This window comes from Scylla paramamosain, chromosome 2 (assembly GCF_035594125.1).
Source record: "Scylla paramamosain isolate STU-SP2022 chromosome 2, ASM3559412v1, whole genome shotgun sequence".
Lineage (NCBI taxonomy): Eukaryota > Metazoa > Arthropoda > Malacostraca > Decapoda > Portunidae > Scylla > Scylla paramamosain.
In genome coordinates, this window is record NC_087152.1 from 32,544,317 (window position 1) to 32,569,316 (window position 25,000).

Genomic DNA, 25,000 nt, shown 5'->3' on the forward strand with positions numbered 1-25,000 from the left:
GGTGTGTATTGCCATACCTTCAGTTCTTGTGGTGTCTGCCAGAAGGTGGCGGCGGGCGTGCGGGTGAGTAATAAAATGGATCATGTGCCGGTGTGGTTTTTCATTTTTTCAATGTCATTCACACGCGGGCTCATACGCTAGCGACACACACACACACACACACACACACACACACACACACACACACACACACACACACACACACACACACACACACACACGTTTCTGTCACACGCTGAGGTAATATCAAAACTTTAACAAATAAGAGTAAAATGAAAGAGAGAGAGAGAGAGAGAGAGAGAGAGAGAGAGAGAGAGAGAGAGAGAGAGAGAGAGAGAGAGAGAGAGAGAGAGAGAGAGAGAGAGAGAGAGAGAGAGAGTATGGTAAAAGAAAAGAGGTACGTAAATAGATGAACACTTAAAATAAACAAAGTACGTCTTTAAAACCTTGAACATTTTTTTCCCTCATGGGGAGACGGTGGCCTATAGTGGTCAGCGCTCGGTCGTGGTGAGCTGGCTGACCCGAGTTGTCATCCTCCCAGAAGCTTGCCATTGTTCAAGCTATCGCTGGGTGGCAGAGGAATACCCATATTCTTCTTATCAACCCTATCTTTGCCGGGGATACATTAGGAATACAAAAGCCTGCCTGTACTACAAAAAAAAAAAAAAAGTTGCCTGTGCCATTAATTAAAGGCTGAACATTTTCAAGGTAGCGAAGATCTAAACTGCTAAATTTAGAAGCTGCTGCAGAATTGTCTATCGCTGATAAAGACAGAAGAAAAATAAGATAAAATGAAAAATAGATAAAAAAAAAAATGAATATATGAATAAAACAATCAATAAACAAATAAATAATAAAAAAATACTGCTTTCCTCTTCACACGACAGTCAAGAACGCTACTCCTTTGTTTTCCACCTTGTCTCTCTTACTTCCTAACCATCAACCCATCCCTTTACTGGTCCCACTCCCATACTTTTCCACTGCACCCATCCACTTCAACTCCCAACTTCTCTCTTTCATTTTTGTCCTCACTTACCCCCGTCCTTTCTCACTGTCAGGTTCTCTTCACCACTTTCACCAGTCATCTTCGTAAATATTTAGTCCACTATTTGGCTCCATCTAATTTTGTCTTCATTAAGAAAAATGAAAAAACCGCTATTCTTTGTTTCATAATCTGTGCACTGTAATTATATACCAAAGAAAATTATAGGAACGAACTGAATGGATGAAGGGAATTTTCAGTTATTATGAAAGAACGAAGAATGAACAGTAAAAAGTAATTATGGTAAATGATGATGATGATGGTCATGATGATAATAAGAAAAATAAATAATAATAATAATAATAATAATAATAATAATAATAATAATAATAATAATAATAATAATAGTAATAATAATAATACGTAATCTGAGTAATGTAAAAAAAGAAACACAAAGGAAGAGAGAGAAAAAGAAGAAAAAAAAAACAATATTAACAACGAACATAAATGATACAAAGAAAAACAAAAAAGAAGACAATGAATAAGAACACAATCAGAAAAACAAGATAATGAACAAGAACAAAAAAAAAAAAAAAAGACAAGAAGAAGCGCAAGAACAGAGAAAAAAAAAACACACGAAACAAAAAGAAGAAAAAAGAAAATGAAAACCGAACAAAAAAGTGAACCGGACGAAGTAATTAATATAACCAGCGATAAAAAAAAAGAAAAAAAAGAAAAAAAAGAAAGAAACAGCCCACAGGTGAGACCCATGACCTTCAAAACGGCAGGTAAATCTCGGGGCACCGGAAGTGGAGGTGTCGGGAGGTGAGGGGAGACAGAGAGAAGGGGAGAGGAGAAGGGAGAGAGGGGAGAGAGGAGAGGGGTGTTTGAGGGGCAGGTGGGAAATGAGTGTGATTGAGGGGGCGATGATGGGAGGAAGAGTTATGGAAAGGGAAGGGAATGGGAGGGGAAGAGGACAAGCGTGAAGGAAGATGGGTAATTGCTATAAATAGGAGGGAGGGAGGGGAGTGTGGGGGTGGACAGGTGTGGTTTGGGAAAGGGGAGCGGAGAGGAAGAGAGATAAGGAATGAAAGGGAAGTGGAATGAAAAGGGAAGTAAAGAGAAGGGAGAAAAGAGGAAAGGAAAGGCAAGAGAAAGGGGTGAGGACAGGAGGAAAAGGAAGGGGTGGAAAAGCAGAGAAGGAGAAAAGGAGACGATGAAAATAGAGAAAGAGGAACAAAACAGAAAAGGAAAAGGGAAATGGACTAGAGAAAGAAAAAAAAAGAAAAAGGAACTTACATGAAAAAAGGAACGGTAGTCTAAGTAAAAGTGAACGGAAAGGGAGTGGAGAGGAAGGAAAGGGAGGAGAAGGAAATGGGGATGGAAGGGGAGTAGAGAGGAAGGAAAGGGAGGAAAAGAAGAGATTACAAGGGGAGGGGAGAGGAAGAGGCAACAGGGTGACGTTACTAAACACTCATTAAGGTAAAAGCGGTCCATGCAGGTGCCGTTAATTAGTTCCTTCACACCTGTTCCAGAAAATCACTTCCTCCTCCTCTTGCTCCTCCTTCCTCCCGCTGCTAAAAATACTACTACTGTTGTTACTGCTGCTGCTACTGTTGCTCCTGCTGTTCCTACTACTAATACTGCTATTACTACTGCTGCTACTACTACTACTACTACTACTACTACTACTACTACTACTACTACTACTACTACTACAACTACTACTACTACTACTACGGCCATTGCTATTACTACTACTATTCCTACTACTACTACTACTACTACTACTACTACTACTACTACTACTACTACTACTACTATTACTACTACTATTACTACTACTACTACTGCTACTACTACTTCTACTACTACTATTAACACTGCTACATCATCGGAAGCTAACAACAAGAACAACAAAACAAGAACAACAACACAAGAAGAAGAAGAAGAAGAAGAAGAAGAAGAAGAAGAAGAAGAAGAAGAAGGAAAGAAGAAGAAGAAGGAATGAACAACAACAACAACAACAACAACAACAACAACAACAACAACAACAACAACAACAACAACAACAACGACAACAACAACAACAACAACAACAACAACAACAACAGCAAACAACAGGTATTGCTCCCATACGTCCTCGCTGTTATGACGCCGAGACACAATGGAAGGAGGTTATCTATCGTCTTATCTCAGTCTATCTATCGGTCAATCTGCGTGTCTTTCCTCCCGCCACCCTAACGGAGGAGGCGGAGGGTGGAGGGAGGTATTTCCGGGGAGGGGGAGAGAATTTCCGGGGGTACACAAGCTAACTACCTTTTCCTCCCTCTTGTTTTTTCTTTTTTATTTCCTCTCTCACCGTTTTTCCCTCCATTTCAACCAACCCCTTTCTCTCTCTCTCTCTCTCTCTCTCTCTCTCTCTCTCTCTCTCTCTCTCTCTCTCTCTCTCTGAACATTATTTTTTTTTTTTACTTTCCTAATTTCCTCTCTTAATATTCAATTTCACCCTCAATTCCTCTTCTTTCAGTAGATATGTCCTCTCTTTCTCCCTTTCACATTTCGTCACTAGCGTTTACCTTTCCCTGTACCATAAATCCTTTCTTTTTCGGCATAATGATAATTTTGAACGTAATGAAAAGCGTCTTGCATTAACCTTGATTCCAGCGTGCGACAAATCCAGCAACTCTTTAGGGTCCCTTCGCTCTGTTAAGTACCTTTCTGGCTTCAATTCTCATCTGAGTTTTCATAAAGTTTTATTTTATTTTATTTATTTTTTTTACATCTACTTATTTTACTCTTTCATCTCTGTCGGTTGCCCGTCTATGCTGGGATGACCTGAAATAGACGGGCATTCGATGGGAGTGAGTGGAAAAGAGAGGTAAGAAGGTTTATATGTGGTAATGATAGGACTGTATTGTTTCCGTTTGTGTGTCTCATATCATTATTCCTTTATAATCAGAAGTGAAATGTCGATTACTTATTATTTGGATGAAAACTTGTGTGAGGGCTTACTAGTATTAAACTCTATGTAAAGCCTCGAATCGATGCTCACTTGTTAACAGGGTGCGGTTCCTTCATTCATAGTTTATAGGCGGCGTCATTCACTCGGTGGACGCAGTCACACAAACACGAACAGGCAGGTGACCGAGGTTAGTGTACTATTTTTGTAGTAGAAACTGAATGTCATAATGTCAAGTTGATTGTATAAGTTGTCTATGAGTGTTGTGATACGATGAGTGTTATTATACCAATGTGTATGTTATTTTTTGAGAAATTGAGACCGAGAACTTGTTCGCTGTTCTCACGATCACGATACCTCATCAATAAATGTCGGAGAGACAATTGCCTTTCCTCGACCCTACGATGAGGGGCGTGATCAGTAAAACCGATCACCTAATAGCTGGAGAAGACGTGTTGGTGTGGCAACAATTGTATTAACGTTTTTTTTTTTTTTTTATTTGTTGTATGTATGTAAACCAAAGCCTCCAGCGTGAGAGAGAGGGATGAACTGTACGTGTTAACGTCACGTCAGGATGAAATGCAGCATTGTACCGCATCACTTTCACCCCTTTATTCTCTCTCTCTCTCTCTCTCTCTCTCTCTCTCTCTCTCTCTCTCTCTCTCTCTCTCTCTCTCTCTCTCTCTCTCTCTCTCTCTCTGCCTTTTCTTTACATTCTTACTCGATCTCTCATCTATGTACAGTATTATTATATGCGTGAATCTTCCTCTTCATTAAACTAATACAAGTATGATTGCGCCACTAAGTTTTATTCACTTATTTATTCTTTATGAGGAGGCAAACCAGTATATTGTAAGCTTGACTACCATCCCATTTTATTTATTTTTTTCTCATTAATTTCTTCATTTACTTTTATGTGCTTTGCTAAACTTTCTACCGCCAGACTAAGTCACTCTGGTTCTTTGCGGTCTTCACGTGTGGCAATAAAGACAATTTAGTTTGAGCTGCACACACCACCTCCCGTTATCTCCTTGACCTGAGGCGTGTGTGTGTGTGTGTGTGTGTGTGTGTGTGTGTGTGTGTGTGTGTGTGTGTGTGTGTGTGTGTGTGTGTGTGTGTGTGTGTGTGTGTGGTTTTTCTCTCCCCGCTGACCAAAACACACACGCCGCCTCAATGCGTCTCATAAAAACACACAGTCCACGTAAGGCCACACCCTCAGTACAAGTATATTTCCGTGAACTGAAAATAATTTTGCGTGTTTATGAAAAAAATGCAAAATCAGGCACACAGCTGTCCGTACAGGTTAAAAAACGGGAAAGCTCACCACACACGCTCCCCAGAGACAATAAAACCCTCAAGAGTGTCCTAAATCCTCTGTTAGTTTATACATACGACTCAAGATATATAGAAAACTAAGGCGACATTAACTCTTAGCGTCGTCAGCAGGCAGGCACGAAGAAAGTCCAAGAGTTTACGCTCACGTGTTTGATTAAGAGCTTGATCCAGTTAGTAGATTTAAGAAGACGGTTTTCATTTTTACGATTACTGAATTTTTCTTTATTTTATTTATTTATCTTTTTTTTTTGCTTAAATTTTCATGTTAACTATTTTTTTTTCTTTTAAACAGTCCATTGGTTTTCGACAAAATTTTTCGTGGAGACATTATTGGTTTTACTTATTTACTTATTTCTTCTTTTTTTTTTTTTTTGACAAGGGTTTTCGTTCACAATATGTGTTTTGATTTTGGCACGAGGTTTTACTTTTTTTTTTTTTTTTTTTTAATATCCGTTTAGATTTTAGAAGTTTGCAAGCTTTCATACAGATGAATTTCGGAGCCAAAACAAACACAGAAGACGACCATTTTTCTTTTCTCTCTCTCCTTATTCAGAATCAATAGCTGGATAAGTGCGTGTACGAGCAACATGATTCTTTGTTGTATTCCTTCCAGCCCTGCTTAGCTGACTGCCACATCCCGTCCCTCCGTCTCTCACGCCCCTCCCTCCCTTCCCTCCCGTCGCACTCCCACCTTCAGACACCACAGAGTTCCGCCCGGGAGGCAAATTCTATACCTCATTTCCGGAGACGAGAGAGAGAGAGAGAGAGAGAGAGAGAGAGAGAGAGAGAGAGAGAGAGAGAGAGAGAGAGAGAGAGAGAGAGAGAGAGAGAGAGAGAGAGAGAGAGAGAGAGAGAGAGAGAGAGAGAGAGAGAGAGAGAGAGAGAGAGAGAGAGAGAGAGTTGCAGACACACAAATAGAGAGAAAGGCAAACCGATAAAGGAAGGACGCACTGTTGGGCAGATACACAGACAGGCAGGCAAACAGACAGACAGACTGAGTCACTGACAGACAGACTTATAGACCGTTAGGAAGAGAAAACAGCAAAAACAGAGACAAGAACATAAAAAAAAATAAATAAATAACACACACAAAAGCAGGCAGACAAATTAAGAAATGGAAGAGGCGAACGAACAAGCAGAAACACATGGAATAACAGATAGAGACAGACAGACAATTGAAAATACGACACAAACAGAGAGGGAGACAGACAGACAAAGAAAACAGAAATGATCACTACTGCTCAACAACAATAAAAGACCGAGGAGGAGGAGGAGGAGGAGGAGGAGGAGGAGGAGGAGGAGGAGGAGGAGGAGGAGGAGGAGGAGGAGAGGGAGGAGGAGGGACGACAACAACGACAACTATTACGATGGCTAAACGCAACGAGGCTCGGAAAAGGAGGAGGAGGAGGAGGAGGAGGAGGAGGAGGAGGAGGAGGAGGAGGAGGAGGAGGAGGAGGAGGAGAGCGCGTCCACGGAGAAGGATGACTCACAAGGGTGGAGACATTGGAGGGGAAGGAAGTGGAAGGCGAGGGAGGAAAGACTGAAAAAAAAAAAAGATAAACGGTGCACACACACACACACACACACACACACACACACACACACACACACACACACACACACACACACACACACACACACACACACACACACACCGCACATACAAAAATATGGAAGGAGAAAAGAAAGGTTGAAGAAAGGGAAGGAAGAAAAATGATGGTGAGAGAGAGAGAGAGAGAGAGAGAGAGAGAGAGAGAGAGAGAGAGAGAGAGAGAGAGAGAGAGAGAGAGAATGAAGGGAGAGAAAAGGGTTAAGAAATATCCTGGAGCCACATAAACAATTCATCTCTCTCTCTCTCTCTCTCTCTCTCTCTCTCTCTCTCTCTCTCTCTCTCTCTCTCTCTCTCTCTCATATAAACAAACAAACATGCCTCAAGAGCTACTAGTCTCAATGATCCTGAGAGGGAAAGGAGAGGAGGGAGCGAGGGAGGGAGGGAGGGAGGGAGGGAGGGAGGTAGGGAGGGAGGGAGGAAAGGAGAGAAGGAGAGGAGGAAGGAGGTGATGAGGAAGGGGTAGATGGTAAGAGGGTATTCTTGAGAAGGGAGAATGGAGTGGATGAAGGAAAGGAGAAGAGTAGGTGTTTATGGATATGAAATTAAAGGAAACAAAGAGAGAAAAGAGGAATAGGAAAGTAATAGAAGTAAATGGAGGGGAAAAAGAGACAAAGAAATAATAAAATAAAAGTGAATGTAAATAACGGAATAATGAACAAAAAATTATTGAAAGGAAAATGGAGGAAGGATGGGAAAGAAGGATAAATAAGAGGAGGAAGGAAAGAATCAGAATGTAAAGAGAGGAATGAAAGGGAAATAAATGGAAAACACACTGAGAGGAAAGATGATGATGATAAAAAAATATATGACAAGTAAAGATAGAATGAAAGAAGAAAGGAAAGAAAGAATGAACGACGAGAGAAGAAAAAAAGAAAACGAGACTAACATTGCGAGTGGGGAAGAAATGAAGGAAGATGAAGATTAATATGACGAGAAGGAAGGAAGGAAGGAAGGAAGGAAGGAAGGAAGGAAGAAGGAAGGAGGAAGGAAGGGACCGTATTGTACTGAACAGTGGAGCACATTACCCACACATTCCCGTTTTCTTTACCTCAGCTCCTCGGTGTTTGCGGGGGAGACTCGTACACTTTCGTTTTCTATAGCCCGTGTTGACTTCAATTAGCTCTCTCTTCACGTTTTCTATGAGTTCATCTTGCCACGGTTTCCTCTCTCTCTCTCTCTCTCTCTCTCTCTCTCTCTCTCTCTCTCTCTCTCTCTCTCTCTCTCTCTGCGTGTGTGTGTGTGTGTGTGTGTTCTAATTTTCCTCCTCCTCCTTCTCCTCTTTACTCAGATAGAGGCAACAGAGGGTAAACACAATGACAGGAGGAGGAGGAGGAGGAGGAGGAGGAGGAGGAGGAGGAGGAGGGGGGGAGGAGGAGTGGGAGGAAAATAAAAATGGGAAGAGGAAGGAAGGGAAAGAATAGAACACAAGGAAGAATCACACAAGCAAAAATCATAATGATAAGGGGAAGATAATAATTAGAGAGAGAGAGAGAGAGAGAGAGAGAGAGAGAGAGAGAGAGAGAGAGAGAGAGAGAGAGAGAGAGAGAGAGAGAGAGTGTGTGTGTGTGTGTAAGGAGTCTGATAAGAAAAGGCTGAAGGATAATAAATAAAGATATGCCAGAAAAGATAGGACGAACACGCATCGGTTGAAGGAAAAAAGAACAAGAAAAGGAAAGGATAAAGAAAGAACTTTGAAAACGTGAGAAACAGAGAGGAACAGAGAGAGAGAGAGAGAGAGAGAGAGAGAGAGAGAGAGAGAGAGAGAGAGAGAGAGAGAGAGAGAGAGAGAGAGCCGCCAGGTGCGTGGGTCACGGCTCACGGGACACGTTAATGATATCAAAGGTGAAGCAGCAGCAGCAGCAGCAGCAGCAGCAGCAGCAGGCAGGTAAGACCACCTTTCCTCCTTCCTTCCTCTCCCTCCTCCCTCCCTTTATTACCTCCCTCTCTCCTCCCTCCCTCCCTCTCTCTCTCTCTCTCTCTCTCTCTCTCTCTCTCTCTCTCTCTCTCTCTCTCTCTCTCTCTCTCTCTCTCTCTCTCTCTCTCTCTCTCTCTCTCTCTCTCTCTCTCTCTTTCTTTCAGTAATCCTTGTATCTAACATCTTTACATTTCTATTCTTCTATTCCTTCAGCCTTCACTTCCTCTCCTCCCTTTTATTCCCTTTTGTCCTCCTTTACCTGATTCTTCCATCCATCCCTATCTTGTCTTTTCTTTTTTTCAATCTCTCTCCTTTTTCATTCTTTCTCTGTACATATGTCTTGTTTCCCTTTTTGTTTACCCTCTCTCTCTCTCTCTTTCTCTCTCTCTCTCTCTCTCTCTCTCTCTCTCTCTCTCTCTCTCTCTCTCTCTCTCTCTCTCTCTCTCTCTCCTCAATAACACTGATGACTTATAAGTAAGGGTGGGAAAAGTGAAAAAAAAGGTCTAAAGGAAGATGATAAATTAAGATGGATTAAGATTCAATGGGAGAATTTTAAAGACAGACTGACAGAGTGAGACTGACACAGATAAGTCGATAGACAGATGGATAGATAGATAGATATATAGGTAGGTAGATAAATAAGATATAGATAGATAGATGAATAGAAAGATGGATAGATAAATAGATAAATAGATAGATAGATAAATAGATAAATCGATGAATATCAGTATAACATCTGTAGAAGGGAAGGAGATAACAACAACAACAACAACAACAACAACAACAATAACAACAAGGATAAAGAGGAGGGAGGAGGAGAACTGGAGAGAGAGAGAGAGAGAGAGAGAGAGAGAGAGAGAGAGAGAGAGAGAGAGAGAGAGAGAGAGAGAGAGAGAGAGAGAGAGATACAGACAGGGACAAGGGAAAAGGTAGGCATTAAGAGCAGGAAGGAAACACCTACCTCCTTTCCTCTCTAACACCTGCCCTTCTTTCCTCCTCCTCCTCCTCCTCCTCCTCCTCCAACTCCTCCTCCAACTTCAATTCTTCTTCCTCAATTTCCGTTCTTCTCACTGAACATCATAATGATCCACTTTATTTTATCTGTCTGCCTGTTTGTCTGCAAGTCTCGGTTTCTTCCTCAACTCTCTCTCTCTCTCTCTCTCTCTCTCTCTCTCTCTCTCTCTCTCTCTCTCTCTCTCTCTCTCTCTCTCTCTCTCTCTCTCTCTGTGCATCTTCCCATAATTCAATTCTTCACTGTAAAATTCCCAGGTCCTCGTTCTCCACACGGCGCACAATGTTACAGTAATGCTTGACTCACCTTTCCTCAGTAGGTTCTTGATCCTCTTGGTCCTGCCGGTGAGCACAGCCAGGTGGAGTTCGTCGTGAGGCTCCTCGTCTGCCTCGTCGGCCCCCACGTGCTCGCGGGGGCCGAGGCACAGGGCGCGCATTGGGGAAGGCAACATCACGCACTCACTACCAACAGTAACTCTCTTATCAAATGTGTTAAGTCAACGTTTTCTTTACACTTTTTTTTTCTGCTTTTCTCTTCCGTTTTTGAAGTGAATGTTTTAAGTGTTGTTATTGCTCGTTACTTTATTTATTTTTTTCTTTTTCGTTCGTGTCACTTATTTTTTGAAGTGACTGTTATTGTTCTTCTTTAGGGAACTACTGTTTATTTTTTTCCTTGCGTGTTTGTTGATATGATTTATTTTTCCTATTTCTTTCGTTATGAGAATATATCACTTCTATTCACGTTGTTGTTTGGCTCTTCCTTTCTTTACTTTAGTCACTCTCAGTTCGTCGTTTCCATTTCTACCACCTTTACTTTTACTTTCCCTAAGGGCATCTAACTACGTGATGTTTCCTCTTCTTCCCTCCTTTCACTTCCTAATCAAGCTTCATGATGGTGTTTCTCTTTTTCTTCGGCTCGTCAAGGTGGCCTGAATCAAGCCAAAGGTCAAGGTTGAAGAAAAAGGAGGTTAGATTAAACAATTTTCTTTTTATTTACTCACGCTGGTCTCTTGCTGCGTTTTCTTTAGATTATCAGGTTTTCCTCGCATTCTTCTTTCTGTTTGTGTTTCTGCGTACAATTATGTTCCTTTATTCATCTAGATGTGTTGTGTTAGCACTGATCTATTTTCTTCTTTTAGGTTATTGTTTTCTTCGTGTTTCATAGCGAACAATTATATATTCGTATTCCTCTTGTGGTGTAAACAAACGAACTGATGTAGAGATGAAACACACTGGAATTTTTAATTATTTGGTAATGACTTTATTACTTTAATGGTAATTTTCTTTAGTTTACCACTTTATTACAGTGCTTTATTTATTTTCTGAATTTATCTCCCTTCCATCTACTTTCCTCTAGTGCTGACTTCATATCACTTAGTTTTCCGTTCATAGCAGATGCTCATCTAGTTCAACGACCTCATGGAATATCGAGGGTGACTGTGAGTTTAAGGACAGCCAGTCACAACCAGCCACGTCACAGGAAAACAGCAAAACTCCAGCCAGTCACGATGGAAGACAGATTTTTCTTCTTATTTTCAAACTTTCAGCACATTTCCCATTCACTACCACCACACTTTTCTGCGTCTAGCATTTAAAATAAATAAGATAATCAACTGTTCCATTAATCTTACAGCTCCTCTTTGTTGCTTCAGGGAAATGCCCATCTGGTCTCGACGTGGCGTGCAGTGACTGGCCAGCGTGGAGGACCAAGGACCAGTGGGGACAGTGCTTTGGCCCGAGGCAGGTGAGGTGTCACGCGGCTCCTCCAATCACCATCGCGACTGTGGGAGAAGAGAAAAACAAGTAAATACACGCGAAGTAAAGGAAAACAAAAACAACAACAACAATAATAATGATAATAATAATGATAGCAATAATAATAATAAGAATAAGGTCCCATTTTATCAAGGAGGCATGGTAATTTTATCAAAACAATTATCAGAGAAAAAAAATACCCATCATACTTACAATAATAAAAAATCTGAATAGTATATTACAACAGACCTAAAAATTAATAGTACTAATACTGATTAATACTAACATCTGACGTACTTTACAATTAGGTAAGGCTTCTAGGCCAAAAACAATCTCTCTCTCTCTCTCTCTCTCTCTCTGATTAGGTGTCGCCAGCCACACTTCCGGAAGGGGAGGAAAGGGTAGGTGGAGAGAGAAAAGGAAGAGGGGGTGAGGGGAGGAACTAGGGAAAGGGAGGAGGGATGAAAAGCAAGAGGAGGGAAGGAGAGAGGGAGGAGGAGGAGGAGAGGAGGGAATCGAGGGAAGTTTGAGAGGCGGGGGAGGGAGAGAGCAGAGAGGAAAGCGAGAGAATGGGAGAGCAGAGGGAGGGAAGGAAAGGTGGGATTGTTTACAGTCTTAGCTGACCACGCGTAGGGCGGGAAAGAGAAAGGGAGAGGAGGGGAATGAGAGAGGAGAGGGGAGGGAGAAGGAAGGAGAAACGAGAGAAGGGAGATAAGCCAACAATCGCATTCCAGTCATGCTTCTTCGAGGGCGCCACGAGGGGAGGCCACAGGGAATGGCTAAAACGTTTGTAGTTGTAGTAGTAGTAGTAGTAGTAGTAGTAGTAGTAGTAGTAGTAGTAGTAGTAGTAGTAGTAGTAGTAGTAGTAGTAGTAGCACTGACAACTAATACTTAAAATTGACCATACATTTTACCCCATGCTTGCCTTTATTTCAGATGTTTACTTAAATTGACTTTGTTACCCCATGCTTGCCTTTATTTCAGATGTTTACTTAAATTGACTTTGTCTTAAGACCATACAGTACTCGTACATTTACTCCCATGTTATATTCTCAGTACATCCACTACACAATTTATACACATACACTCATTCCACCCATTCACCAATACTCTTCTCACAGCACTCCACTCATTCCACTCACTCCAAAGCGATTCTCATTCACTCACTATCAGCAGCATCAAACTAAACTACTTAACCTCGCGACAAAGGCCTCCCCCCATTAGTTAGGGAGGGTGTCAGGCCATATACCGCGACACGCTGGCTTAGGCGTCTACTACCTAACACAACACACGGCCCAAGCCATCCCTTCACCCACTGACTGACGCAACACATACAAACTCATTTAGCGTCTCCTTCGGCCCTAGTTGTGATGGAGATACTCGTAAGCCACGCAGACCCTGAAGGCTGAGGCGGTAGTAGTGATGCGCGAGTCTGTCATCTATTCACACCGTGCTAGTTGCTCCACGTGCTCAGATGCAGTCCAATGCATGTTGATTACTTCCATTACTGCTACAAATGGTCATCGCTAATTCCACCGACTGCGATTTTAGCTTATCGTTTTTCACAATAAAATTAAGAAGAATATTAGTGTACAAGAAAATAATGCAATGAGAGTTTATGAAAATTACGCACTATTTCTTATTCTCTTCTAAGTGTGAGTTTCTATTACGTCACTTTCTGATCTCCTAGTGGCAGTCTTCCAGATGTCCTTCCTTTCTATTACGTTATTTTCTGATCTTCTAGTGGTAGTCCTTCAAATGTCCAAAGATGCCAGAAACTACCCAATCTATATGCACGTACACTTCATTCTCTGATTGTTAATGAAAGCATGAAGTTTGTTTTCACATTTGAATAACATGAAACATGTTTACAATACAAAACCTGAATTGCAGATACCACAGAGTTTGAATTACTCTATCAGTCCTTCTGTCGTCAGTGGTGGATTCTAAAATTACACTTATACGTAATTTTGTTTAAGTTCTGTCTTGACAAGTATGACAAAAAGTAACATGTGATCATTCAATCTATTCAGAGAACTGTCACCACCCACACAACTTTGATAAAACTTTCCTACTTCACCGTTATCGTGTGAAAGTCACCACTTTAATTTATCCCTCGTACTTCTTATCAGTAACGTGGACTGAAAGACATTCGTGATTAAGTCCATTACGTGCGCCAACAGGACGCTTTAACCTACACACGTAGTCGAAACGTAAATGAAATGTGTAGTAATATTTTTGTTTCAGTCTGATTTTCCTTGCTACATTTATCACTGGGAAGGATACGTATATCTACTGACATGTACAGCTTCCCTCATGTTTGTATGTTCATGTACCAACACACTGACTCCCACGCGTCGTTCCGCCCTTCAAAACACATCAAAACACTGAGCTCGTCCCTAACCAGTTCTTGGCGCAATGTCTTACCTTCCTTACCCTCCTGTGACGTAAATGCATACTAAATGGTTTCCGCGTCTTTTTTTTTTGTTTATTTTTTTGTTATGTTTCAGTTTCATTTTGTTACTCTGCCATTATAATTACTATCACTGTATAAGGATTAATAACCGTTGTACAAGAATTAAATTCAGTAATGATGTTGCTGTTGGTGGTGGTGGTTGTGATGGTGATGGTAGTAGTAGTAGTAGTAGTAGTAGTAATAGTAGTAGTAGTAGTAGTAGTAGTAGTAGTAGTAGTAGTAGTAGTAGTAGTAGAAGTAGTAGTAGCAGCAGCAGCAGTAGGGGTTGTTGTTGTTGTTTTTGTTTTTGTTGTTGTTTTTGTTGTTGTTGTTGTTGTTCCTGCTGCTGCTGTTGTTGTTCCTACTACTGGCCGATTGTTGTTGATGATGATGATAATAACAACAACGATGATGGTAGTGGTGGTGGTGATGGTGGTGGTGGTGGTATCTGCTCCTCTCTACGTTTCACCCACAGCCTCATTCCCTGCTCTTATGGCTCCCTACCCCCATTCCCTCCCTCCCTCCTTCCCTCTCTCCTTCCCTCCCTCCCTCCCTCCCTGCCCTGCTGCTGTACGAGAGGGGCGGGAGGCTGTGATCCTGTTTCGAGGTCACGAGATTCGGTATCACTTTAGAAACATGCGATTCGATCCCACACCGCCGTCTCCTGTAATGCACGTCTTTTGGTTCAGAATAGCCTCTTCCTTAATCCCCTAAAAGTATCCCACTCTGTCCCCACCGTCCTACTGGGAGGAGAGAGAGAGAGAGAGAGAGAGAGAGAGAGAGAGAGAGAGAGAGAGAGAGAGAGAGAGAGAGAGAGAGAGAGAGAGAGAGAGACTACATAGATAGGATTAGCTTTTAAATTTGATACCTTCACATCAGGTAACTCTTTATCCTTACGAAATAGCCACCAACTTACAAATATAAAAGTCTAGAATGTAAAGCTGCTACATAAGAAGCCTGAATACATAAACGATAAAGAAAGAAAGACAAACTGAGAGATACAGCCACTCCTTACTTGTCCTTTCTCACTGCCCCGCCCTCACCTCGTCTCCAACACACACACACACACAGAGACACACACACCGTTAACACCCACCACCATCCACCTTGTTACACCTCCATCTGGCTACCACCACTTTCAATCTCCACACTCCTCCTCCACCACTATCCCAGCATCCAACATCTGAGCTACCACAATCCATCCCCTGCTCCACCCTGCTTACCAAAATCAAGTCTCATTAGTGCTCGTATCTTGGGACTGTTTTTCAAAGGCATACAGGTGATTTATCGGGTCCTCGTGGGTGTTTTTCTTTGTTGGCGATTGGTATGTTTTGTTCAGCTGTCATTAGGGTCATGAAAACACTCTTGAGAATAACGATAACTTCCTTAGAGTGTGTTAGTTGTAGAAATAAGACGCGGAAACTTTTAACTTGGGCTGAAGTCTGAAGGGAGATGAAGGCACGGCAAAAGGGAACCAGGAAAGATCAGGGTAAGATGAGAAATAACAGGTTCTGCCTTGACAGAGTTCGATGTATAAAAAAAAGAAAAAAAAATGGAAGGATTGGTTCTCAAATAGGGCAGTAGAGAACGGCAATAGACTCAGTAATCATGTTGTTAGTGCATAGTCAATAGGCAGGTTTAAGAGGAGGTACATTTAATGGAGATGACAGGTGGATTTGGGTATTCGTGCATTACAGATAAGTTATGTGTAGACCTGCTGGCTTCTTGTAGCTCACCTGTTGTTCTCATGTTCTTGTGTGTGTGTGTGTGTGTGTGTGTGTGTGTGTGTGTGTGTGTGTGTGTGTGTGTGTGTGTGTGTGTGTGTGTGTGTGTGTGTGTGTGTGTGTGTGTGTGTGTGTGTGTGTATTTTAGTCCACATCCACCCATCCATTTATTTATCTATATCCCTGGTCTTCTCATAACATTCCGTGACTTAATAACGTTTCATCTACCTAAGTCAGTCCCTCTCTAACTTTACAACCCAACTTTTTCGCCCACCCTTCTCTCCAAGAAGCCACGAGCTGCTCTCACACTCACACAGCCTTCTTCCTTCCCTCCCTACAAGCAGAACCCGTCCTCCTCCACCCTCATCTTTCCCGGGCATTGCTTCTGCCCCGTGTATTTACCCCTGTCTGGCCTGCGCCTCGCCCACGTATTAAACCCGCCTTTCCGAGACACTGCAGGTCCCGCCCCGCCCCACCCCGCCTCGCCTCTGCCGGCCCCGCCTCCCACGAGTTCCAGCAAGGAACAGGTCTCCGGGGATTAAACTGAGGGAGTAAAGGAGTCGAGTCGTGAGGGGTCACCTTACGTGTGTGTGTGTGTGTGTGTGTGTGTGTGTGTGTGTGTGTGTGTGCGCGCGCAGGTTCGGTAGAGACGCGCACACTGTGAAGGTAATGGAGTTGTGAGCACTGCCTTGCATTCCCACACTCTTATTTACAGACTTATTCAATTGGTTATTTCCTTCGTCGCGGGAAGGAATGTCTGGGTTGCTGGGAAGACAAAGAAATGATTACTCCACAGTCATTACGAAAAAATTTCATTATTGCGCTGTATCAGAAGCCTTGGGACATTTCAGCTTCTGTACTTACGTGTAAAAGACGAACAGAAAAAAAAAAAACATCACACCTTCACATTTTTAGGTGAAATAAAAAAGTACTTTTTTCCACAACAAAGAAAATGACAAAACGTGAGAAACCAAAAGCGAAAAAAAAAAATCGTAATATACAACTGAACAACGGGGGAAAAAAAAAATCCTAGATTAAGTAATTTTACAGAAGACGCACATCAGCTGCCCTTGCATCGCGCAGACAAGGAAAAAGGAGTAAAAAAAAAAAAAAAAAAAAACGAGCGTCGGAGTTAAGCGTAAGCATGTGGCTCGGTACAGGCATGCGAGGAGAGGAGGCACACCACTCCCAGACGGAAAACTATCATTATCACAAGCAATTTCACCCGCCACATCCCATTGGAAAAAAAAAAAAAAAAAGTCAACTCAACATCAGCTTGTCGTTCATAAAAATCCACTGTAATTACACTTTCAATACGAGTCAGACGCCTTCATTGTGTCATGACAGTCACTAATATTACGCACAGCACTATTCTTTCGTTCAACACCTGATATGAACAGACTAACACGCGATAATGCCCTGCAGCACACGAGAAGCCGACATAAATAAGTGGAGCAGGTTAGAAATTACATTTTCCTGCATTTCAATTATAAAGACAGTTAATACGTACTGCTGCTGATGATAATGATGAAAACAATACCTGTAATAGTGAAGAAGGTATCAACACTCCTGTAATCATTAATACAAGGGTTTTAAGACGCTAGAAGAAGAGTTCAAGAATCCACATCATGAGAACGAGTACATATTTACCATCATACAGAACACGGGGCGGGGCACACAGGCACACTAACACACACACCAATAAATCAAGACTGACACCTACCATAACACAGGGACCACTTTCCAAACATGGGTTCCTTCGTGTGACAGGGAGAGAGAGAGAGAGAGAGAGAGAGAGAGAGAGAGAGAGAGAGAGAGAGAGAGAGATGGTAATGAAGGAGGGTTCAAGGCCGGATTCGGTTTACCGCCTAGATTGTAAAGCGGATGCGGCTTCCACTTCCGATTACGACTTTTAAGAGGGCAGGTCAGATCAGGGGTGAGGCGCGTGAGGAGGATGAGGAGGAGGAGGAGGAGGAGGAGGAGGAGGAGGAGGAGGAGGAGGAGGAGGAGGAGGAGGAGGAGGAGGAGGAGGAGAAAAACAGGGTCACAATAGCTACGAAAAAAAAAAAAAAGGCGTAGTGAAATTAACCTTAAATGACCGCCGAGGAATTTACCTTTGTATGTTATTTTTCATTTCACGCAGGGGGAAAAATGAATACAAGGAAGGAAGAGAGGGAGGGAAGGAGGGAGGGAGGGAAAAGAGAGGAAGTGATAGATGTGTGGCCACTTGTGTCAACAGCGTTATAGTGGGTGTTTGGTTTCCTTTGCTCTCTCTCTCTCTCTCTCTCTCTCTCTCTCTCTCTCTCTCTCTCTCTCTCTCTCTCTCTCTCTCTCTCTCTCTCTCTCTCTCTCTAGGCCTATCCCAGCCAAACAAACACCTTGTGATTTATACAGAGGTTCGTTCTCTCCCACCCCCCCCTCTCTCTCTCTCTCTCTCTCTCTCTCTCTCTCTCTCTCTCTCTCTCTCTCTCTCTCTCTCTCTCTTTCTCTCTTTCTCTCTCCTTTTCATCATAATTTCCTCTTCTTTTCCCCTCCCTCATCCATCAACCCTTCTTCCCTTCACCCCCTCTCCTTATCCAGATTTCCCAACACTTACTCCTGCCACCGAACACCTTCCTCTAGTAGTTCACTTCACTCCCTCCTACGAGCACCTCTGGCCTGCCCAGCTCCGTGACGTCACAAAGAGATCACTTTCATAACAACAAGGATCAGCTGTTACTCCTGGAGGCAGCAACGGACCGAGGGAAAACGTATAAATAGATGCGAAAATTGATAGTTAAGGGGTGAGAGAGAGAGAGAGAGAGAGAGAGAGAGAGAGAGAGAGAGAGAGAGAGAGAGAGAGAGAGAGAGAGAGAGTTAAGATAGATTAAATTCATGTGTGTTTGTTTGTATCCGAAGATGCAGCGATTGATAAACATACAAAGAGGAGAAGGAAGAGATAGAGAACGTATAGAGAGAGAGAGAGAGAGAGAGAGAGAGAGAGAGAGAGAGAGAGAGAGAGAGAGAGAGAGAGAGAGAGAGAGAGAGAGAGTCGGGGAAATCACCACCCATCCCAAGACATTTAAGAGAAGTTCACAAATAAATGTCACTTACTCCTCAGTTTTGTAATCGTATTCCTTGTCATTAACTCAAGTAATCATTTTTGTCACTCCAGCCTTGGAGACCTGTTCTAATTTTATTTTTGTGTGCCTGAGTAACTGCGCGTAATGAATTTCGGCAGATTTTTTTTTACCGTAAGATGAGTCAGTAGTTGAGTTTGCTGTGCATTAAGAATTTCCAGTAACTGAGTGTAAATACGTAGATAAGATATTAAATAAAAAAGATACTAGATAAATAAACGTTGATTGGTCAAGAGTTAAATATATATGTAGGCCAAAAGATTAATAAATATATAAAGGAGGAGAGAGAGAGAGAGAGAGAGAGAGAGAGAGAGAGAGAGAGAGAGAGAGAGAGAGAGAGAGAGAGAGAGAGAGAGAGAGAGAGAGAGAGAATGTAGATCGTAACAATAAGTTTAAAATGATTCTTATCATTATATTTACTCTTATTATTATTACTGGCAGCAGCAGCAGCAGCAATAATGGCGGTAGTAGTAGTAGTAGTAGTAGTAGTAGTAGTAGTAGTAGTAGTAGTAGTAGTAGTAGTAGTAGTAGTAGCAGCAGCAGCAGCAGCAGCAGCAGCAGGAATAGTGGTGGTGGTAGGAGTAGTAGTAGCAGCAGCAGCAGGAATAGTGGTGGTGGTAGGAGTAGTAGTAGTAGTAGTAGTAGTAGTAGTAGTAGTAGTAGTAGTATCCTTATCATTGCTATAATCAGTATTACCATTACAATATGAACAACAACAACAACTACTACTACTACTAGTACTACTACTACTACTATTACCACCAACACCACCACTACTACCACTACAATCATTAACACGCCTGCTAATATCAAATACTTAATGGAATCTCATCTCCGCACGGTCCACACATTCCTTCGCCCACCGTTTCACTCACCAACTCACTCTTACTCTCAGACTCACTCACTCACTCACTCACTAACTCGCTTACAAAAACTCACCAACTCACTTCCTTATGATCTAAGTCTCGGTCCACTAGCCGAACACGTGAGACATAAAAAGGCTCCCCTAAGTCATTCTCTAAGGCTCCCAAAGGCCATCTAAAGGCCTATAAAAAAGGGAGCCTCGCACCGTCCCATGGCAGTGGTGAAGTTTTTTTTTTTTTTCGAATGCCCAAGGGTATGGTGGTGGTGGTGGTGTGGATGATAGTAGTAGTAGTAGTAGTAGTAGTAGTAGTAGTAGTAGTAGTAGTGGTAGTGGTAGTAGTAGTAGTAGTAATAGTAGTAGTAGTAGTAGTAGTAGTAGTAGTAGTAGTTGTTGTTGTTGTTGTTGTTGTTGTAGAGGAAAAATATAAAGATGAAGAAAGTATGTGTAGTAGTATGAGAAGAAGAAGAAGAAGAAGAAGAAGAAGAAGAAGAAGAAGAAGAAGAAGAAGAAGAAGAAGAAGAAGAAGAAGAAGAAGAAAAGGAGGAGGAGGAAGAGGAAAACAAAAATTTGCAACCACTGTTACTACCACCACCACCACCACAATAAGAACAACTTCATCTCTAGCATACCAAACTAACATCTCTCTCTCTGTCTCTCTCTCTCTCTCTCTCTCTCTCTCTCTCTCTCTCTCTCTCTCTCTCTCTCTCTCTCTCTCTCTCTCTCTCTCCCCTTGTAAGTGATCTGAACCGCCTTTTCATACCAACCTTTTTGTCTCCCCTCTCGAGAGCCCTTGTGGCCACACGGGAGGGAGGGAGGGGAGGGAGGAAAAAGGAAAGAAGGAATGGGGAAGGGGGGAGAAGGGGAGGGAGGAAAGAGGGAGGGAAAAAGGAAGGAGGGATGGAGGTTAAGAAGGACAAGAATGTGAAGGAAACTTTTGAGTCCCCTCCCTTGGTAAATATTCTGCTCCTAAACCATGTAACAGGAGGAGGAGGAGGAGGAGGAGGAGGAGGAGGAGGAGGAGGAGGAGGAGGAGGAGGAGAAGAAGGAGAAGCAGGTTATGATAATATGGTGTCGGCCATTCGTTCATGTTTTCCTTGCTATAATGAGGAAGCAGGGAACGAAAAGGAATATTGAAGAAGAAGAAGAAGAAGAAGAAGAAGAAGAAGAAGAAGAAGAAGAAGAAGAAGAAGAAGAAGAAGAAGAAGAAGAAGAAGAAGAAGAAGATGATGATGATGTCGCAGAGAAAAGTAAAGAAAAAAATAAATTGATGAAAACGAATGATGCTCTACATACGTTTACAGAGGAGAAAAAAAGGCGGAGGAGGAGGAAGAAGAAGAGAAGAAAGAGGAGGTGATAAAAGAAGAAGAAGAAAAAAAACTCATACACACACTGCACAGATTCATCCCTTACACAACAACGAGTGAGAGAGAGAGAAAAGCAAACCCCACAGCTTTCCTTCCTTCACACATCACATCCCCATCACTGAGGAGTTGCGCAAAGCTTCAAGAGGCGGCGAGGAGAGTGACGCCCCCTGTCTGAACTGTGACGACTCGACAACGACTAGTGTGACGGTGCGACTTTTGGCAACTACCGCGACGAGAATTGAGTGATGCAGCATCGTTAACGTGATAAAAAATAGCAGTAGTAGTAGTAGTAGTAGTAGTAGTAGTAGTAGTAGTTGTTGTTGTTGTTGTTGTTATTGTTGTTGTTTCTGGTAGTGGTGTTGTAGGAGGAGGAGAGACCAAGTTTATAGTGGAAGGGTTGGTAGTAGTGGTGGTGGTGGTGGTGGTGGTCGTCGTTGTAGTCGTTGTCGTGTAACGCAAAGAGTAGTGACGGAAACACGACCCCCCTGACACAGTTCACTCGAGCAAAGAAAGGAGAAAGGAAAGAGAGAGAGAAAAAAAAAAAAAACAGGGGAAAAAAATAAAAGGTGGAAACTGAACGCACGTGATGTGTTATGAAGACTAAGACAGCATGAAGCAACAACACAGAGAAGACGTCACAAGTAAAGAACAAATATAGGAAAAACAGAGAAGAAAGGATAGAAAGTAAACACAAATACAACCTAAAGGAAATTAATTAAATACTGAGAAAAACAGAACGTGAGTCAAACTGGAAATATTAAGATAAAAAAATAAATAAATAAAAAATAAAGGAAGAGATTATCAGAGTAATTACGTCAGTGTACACTACATCACACACACACGACTCTGACACACTAAACGGACCACTACAGTCACCACCAGTAAACGGGTCCTTCCGTGTGTGTGTGTGTGTGTGTGTGTGTGTGTGTGTGTGTGTGAAAAATGGGGTCTTTGTTTTCCGTTACTGTTGTCGTTGTTGTTGTTGTTCTGTCCGTGTCTTTGTCTTTCGAATCTATTGTAAAAGTAGTAGTAGTAGTAGTAGTAGTAGTAGTAGTAGTAGTAGTCTTTGTCGTCGTCGTTGTTTTTGTTTTTGTTGTTGGTACTGTTGCTGCAAAATTAACCAAAATTGACAACAACAACAACAACAACAATAATAATAATAATAATAATAATAATAATGATAATAATAATATAAAAATATTTTATTAATAGTAACAAAAAAAAACACCATTACACAACCACCACCATCACCACCACCACATTAAAATCAGTGTCCTTGAATGTATAGGTATGTATGTATGTATGTATGAATGTACCAGGTGTGGGTGCACGTAATACCCCCTGTGTGCACTTGTGAGTAAGGCCAACCAGGTGAGGTGAGCACGTGGGGGTGGTGTCCTCCCTCATGCTCATAAGCAGCAAACTCGTCCTTAAACCACCGCTACTCCTGCTGCTGCTGCTGCTGCTGCTGCTGCTGTTCCTCCTCCTCCTCTTCTCTCCTTCCTAGAGACGCCTTAACTCTGACTACTTTAATATAATTCACTAATAGTGTTCCCTTTCTTGACGGACTGATTTGATTTGAGGGAATATAACAGTCAGAATATTAAGTGAACCTTTTCCCTCCTCCTACTCCTCCTCTCTTTCTTCTCTTTATTGGCGCCTTAAATCTTGCAGACTGGCTCTTATCTAAACGAATTTATTATCATAGTTCCCTGACCTGACTGAATAATTGATATAAGGAACTAACTTCGGATCAGGTTATCAGGTAAACCTTTCGTTTTCTCCGCTTCTTCCTCTGTCTCCCCTTCCTTCTCCTTTCCTCCTTCGCTTCCTTAAAGACTGGTTTACTCTTATTGAATGACGTTAATTTAAGTTAATTCTTAGCTATTTTTCTCTACCTTGACTGAACGACTCACTAAGGAACCAAAGTAAGGGCCAGACTCCCCTCCGTCCACAGTCTGCAAGGAACAGTCACTCCACGAATAACAATTACCTACACGACAAGGTCCTTTAGAGACTAGTTTGTTTGCTGACTTGGGTATAATACTGTGATGGACTGAAGGTGTACGATACTTTTTCCCTCGACGCATGAAGCAAGTGAGTGGTGATGGAGACAAAAGGGCAGCAAGTGAGCCCCATTCCTTGTAAGTATCAAGGGCGAAGGTCTTAAGAAGCCTCTTGTTTTTTTTTTTTCTTTCTCTCTTAAACTCTATTAAATATAACTTATTGTGTGGTCTGATCAGTTCACGCTGTTATTGATCCTTCAAAATAAATGTTCTGTGCATTTCCCTGGCTGTCAGTTCTGTTTTTTTTTTTTCTTTTTTTACTTTTAAATTATGAATATGATAAAAAATATATATATTTACATTGTTAACGGACCTTACATGGATAAGACTGGGTTTCTTATGGGTCTGTTGTACTGGTGTATGTGTGTGTGTGTGTGTGTGTGTGTGTGTGTGTGTGTGTGTATGTACTTAGCCGTGATCTTGCTTAAATTTGACTCAGCAGTCAGTGGTTTTTTCCTGTTGGCAGCAGTTCTGGTGATGGTGGTGATGGTGGCAGTGGTGCTTTTACGAATGCAGCGTCTTATAAATGATGTTGATGGAGATGTAAAGGGAGGTGTGTGGTGTGACTAAAGTGAAGGTTGTAGTGTTGCGGTGGCTGTGGTCGTGCTGAAATAGTCATAATGGTAATAATGATTGTAGTAGTGGTGGCATATGTCCCCAATGCTAACTCTTCTCCCACTCTCCTACCCTCTACTCCCCCACCCGACCCCAAACAAACTCAAGTACCTCATAGTGTACGTAAAGAAAAGGACCACTCATTTTACAATCTACGACCCGTACATTATCTCACCTCTCTCTCTCTCTCTCTCTCTCTCTCTCTCTCTCTCTCTCTCTCTCTCTCTCTCTCTCTGAACAAAGCCCAAACATCTGCTCTTCGCTACGGGAGTTTTATTTCACACGACAAACAGGCATATTAAGAAGAGTGAGCGTACAAGAGAGGCAAGCGATTGGCTGGAGTGGGGAGAAGTAAATGGGAGAGCTGATTGGGTGAAGGAGAAAGGATGGGAGGGAGGTGATTGGCTAGAGGAGCGAGGGAGAAGTGTGACGTCATCATCTGACATCCACAACGAGACGAAATTGTTGCTCAACCAGCTCGAGATGTGGGTGAGAGAGAGAGAGAGAGAGAGGGAGGGAGGGAGGGAGGGAGGGAGGGAGGGAGGGAGGGAGGGAGGGAGGGAGAGAGAGCAAGGGAGGAGAAATCAGGTAGGTAGGTCTGGAGGGAGAATGGGGGGAGTAAGGGAGGGGCTTTGTACTCGAACTTAGAAGGGTGAATGAAGGTAAGGAAGTCTGCAAGGAGGAGGAGCAAGGTGAGAAGTGAACAGGTGACGGAGGAGAGAGAGAGGAAAAAGTGTGTAAAGGCACGTACGAAGGAAAAACACACGACGGGGGAGGAGGAGTGGAGAGACGAAGAAGAGAAAGACACAGGGAGGGAAGAGGTAAGTAGTAAGAAGTGGAACAAGGAGGAGGAGGAGCAGGAGGAGGACGAGAAGAAGAGGAAATGGAAGATAAAGATGCTATTGATTCAAATACAGTTAACATTCTCTCTCTCTCTCTCTCTCTCTCTCTCTCTCTCTCTCTCTCTCTCTCTCTCTCTCTCTCTCTCTCTCTCTCTCTCTCTCATAATAGGTTAAGTCGGTCCGAATGGAGAGAGAGAGAGAGAGAGAGAGAGAGAGAGAGAGAGAGAGAGAGAGAGAGAGAGAGAGAGAGAGAGAGAGAGAGAGAGAGAGCAGAAGGTCACGATCAGATGCTGTGCAGGGGTCAGTACTTTTGTGTGAAGGGAGGGGGAAGGGAGAGAGGGAAGGGGAAAGGGAAAACAGGTGGAAGGGGGAGGGAGG

General features: G+C 42.5%; 1 protein-coding gene across 1 annotated transcript in view; it reads right to left on the minus strand.

The window, feature by feature from the left end:
- LOC135113695 (uncharacterized) overlaps nt 1-25,000 on the minus strand; it is a 134,492-nt gene that overhangs the window by 89,538 nt on the left and 19,954 nt on the right. The window contains 1 exon segment of the mRNA XM_064029195.1: nt 10,125-11,598. Within this exon segment, the coding sequence (XP_063885265.1) occupies nt 10,125-10,254 (130 nt within the window). The 5' untranslated portion in view covers nt 10,255-11,598.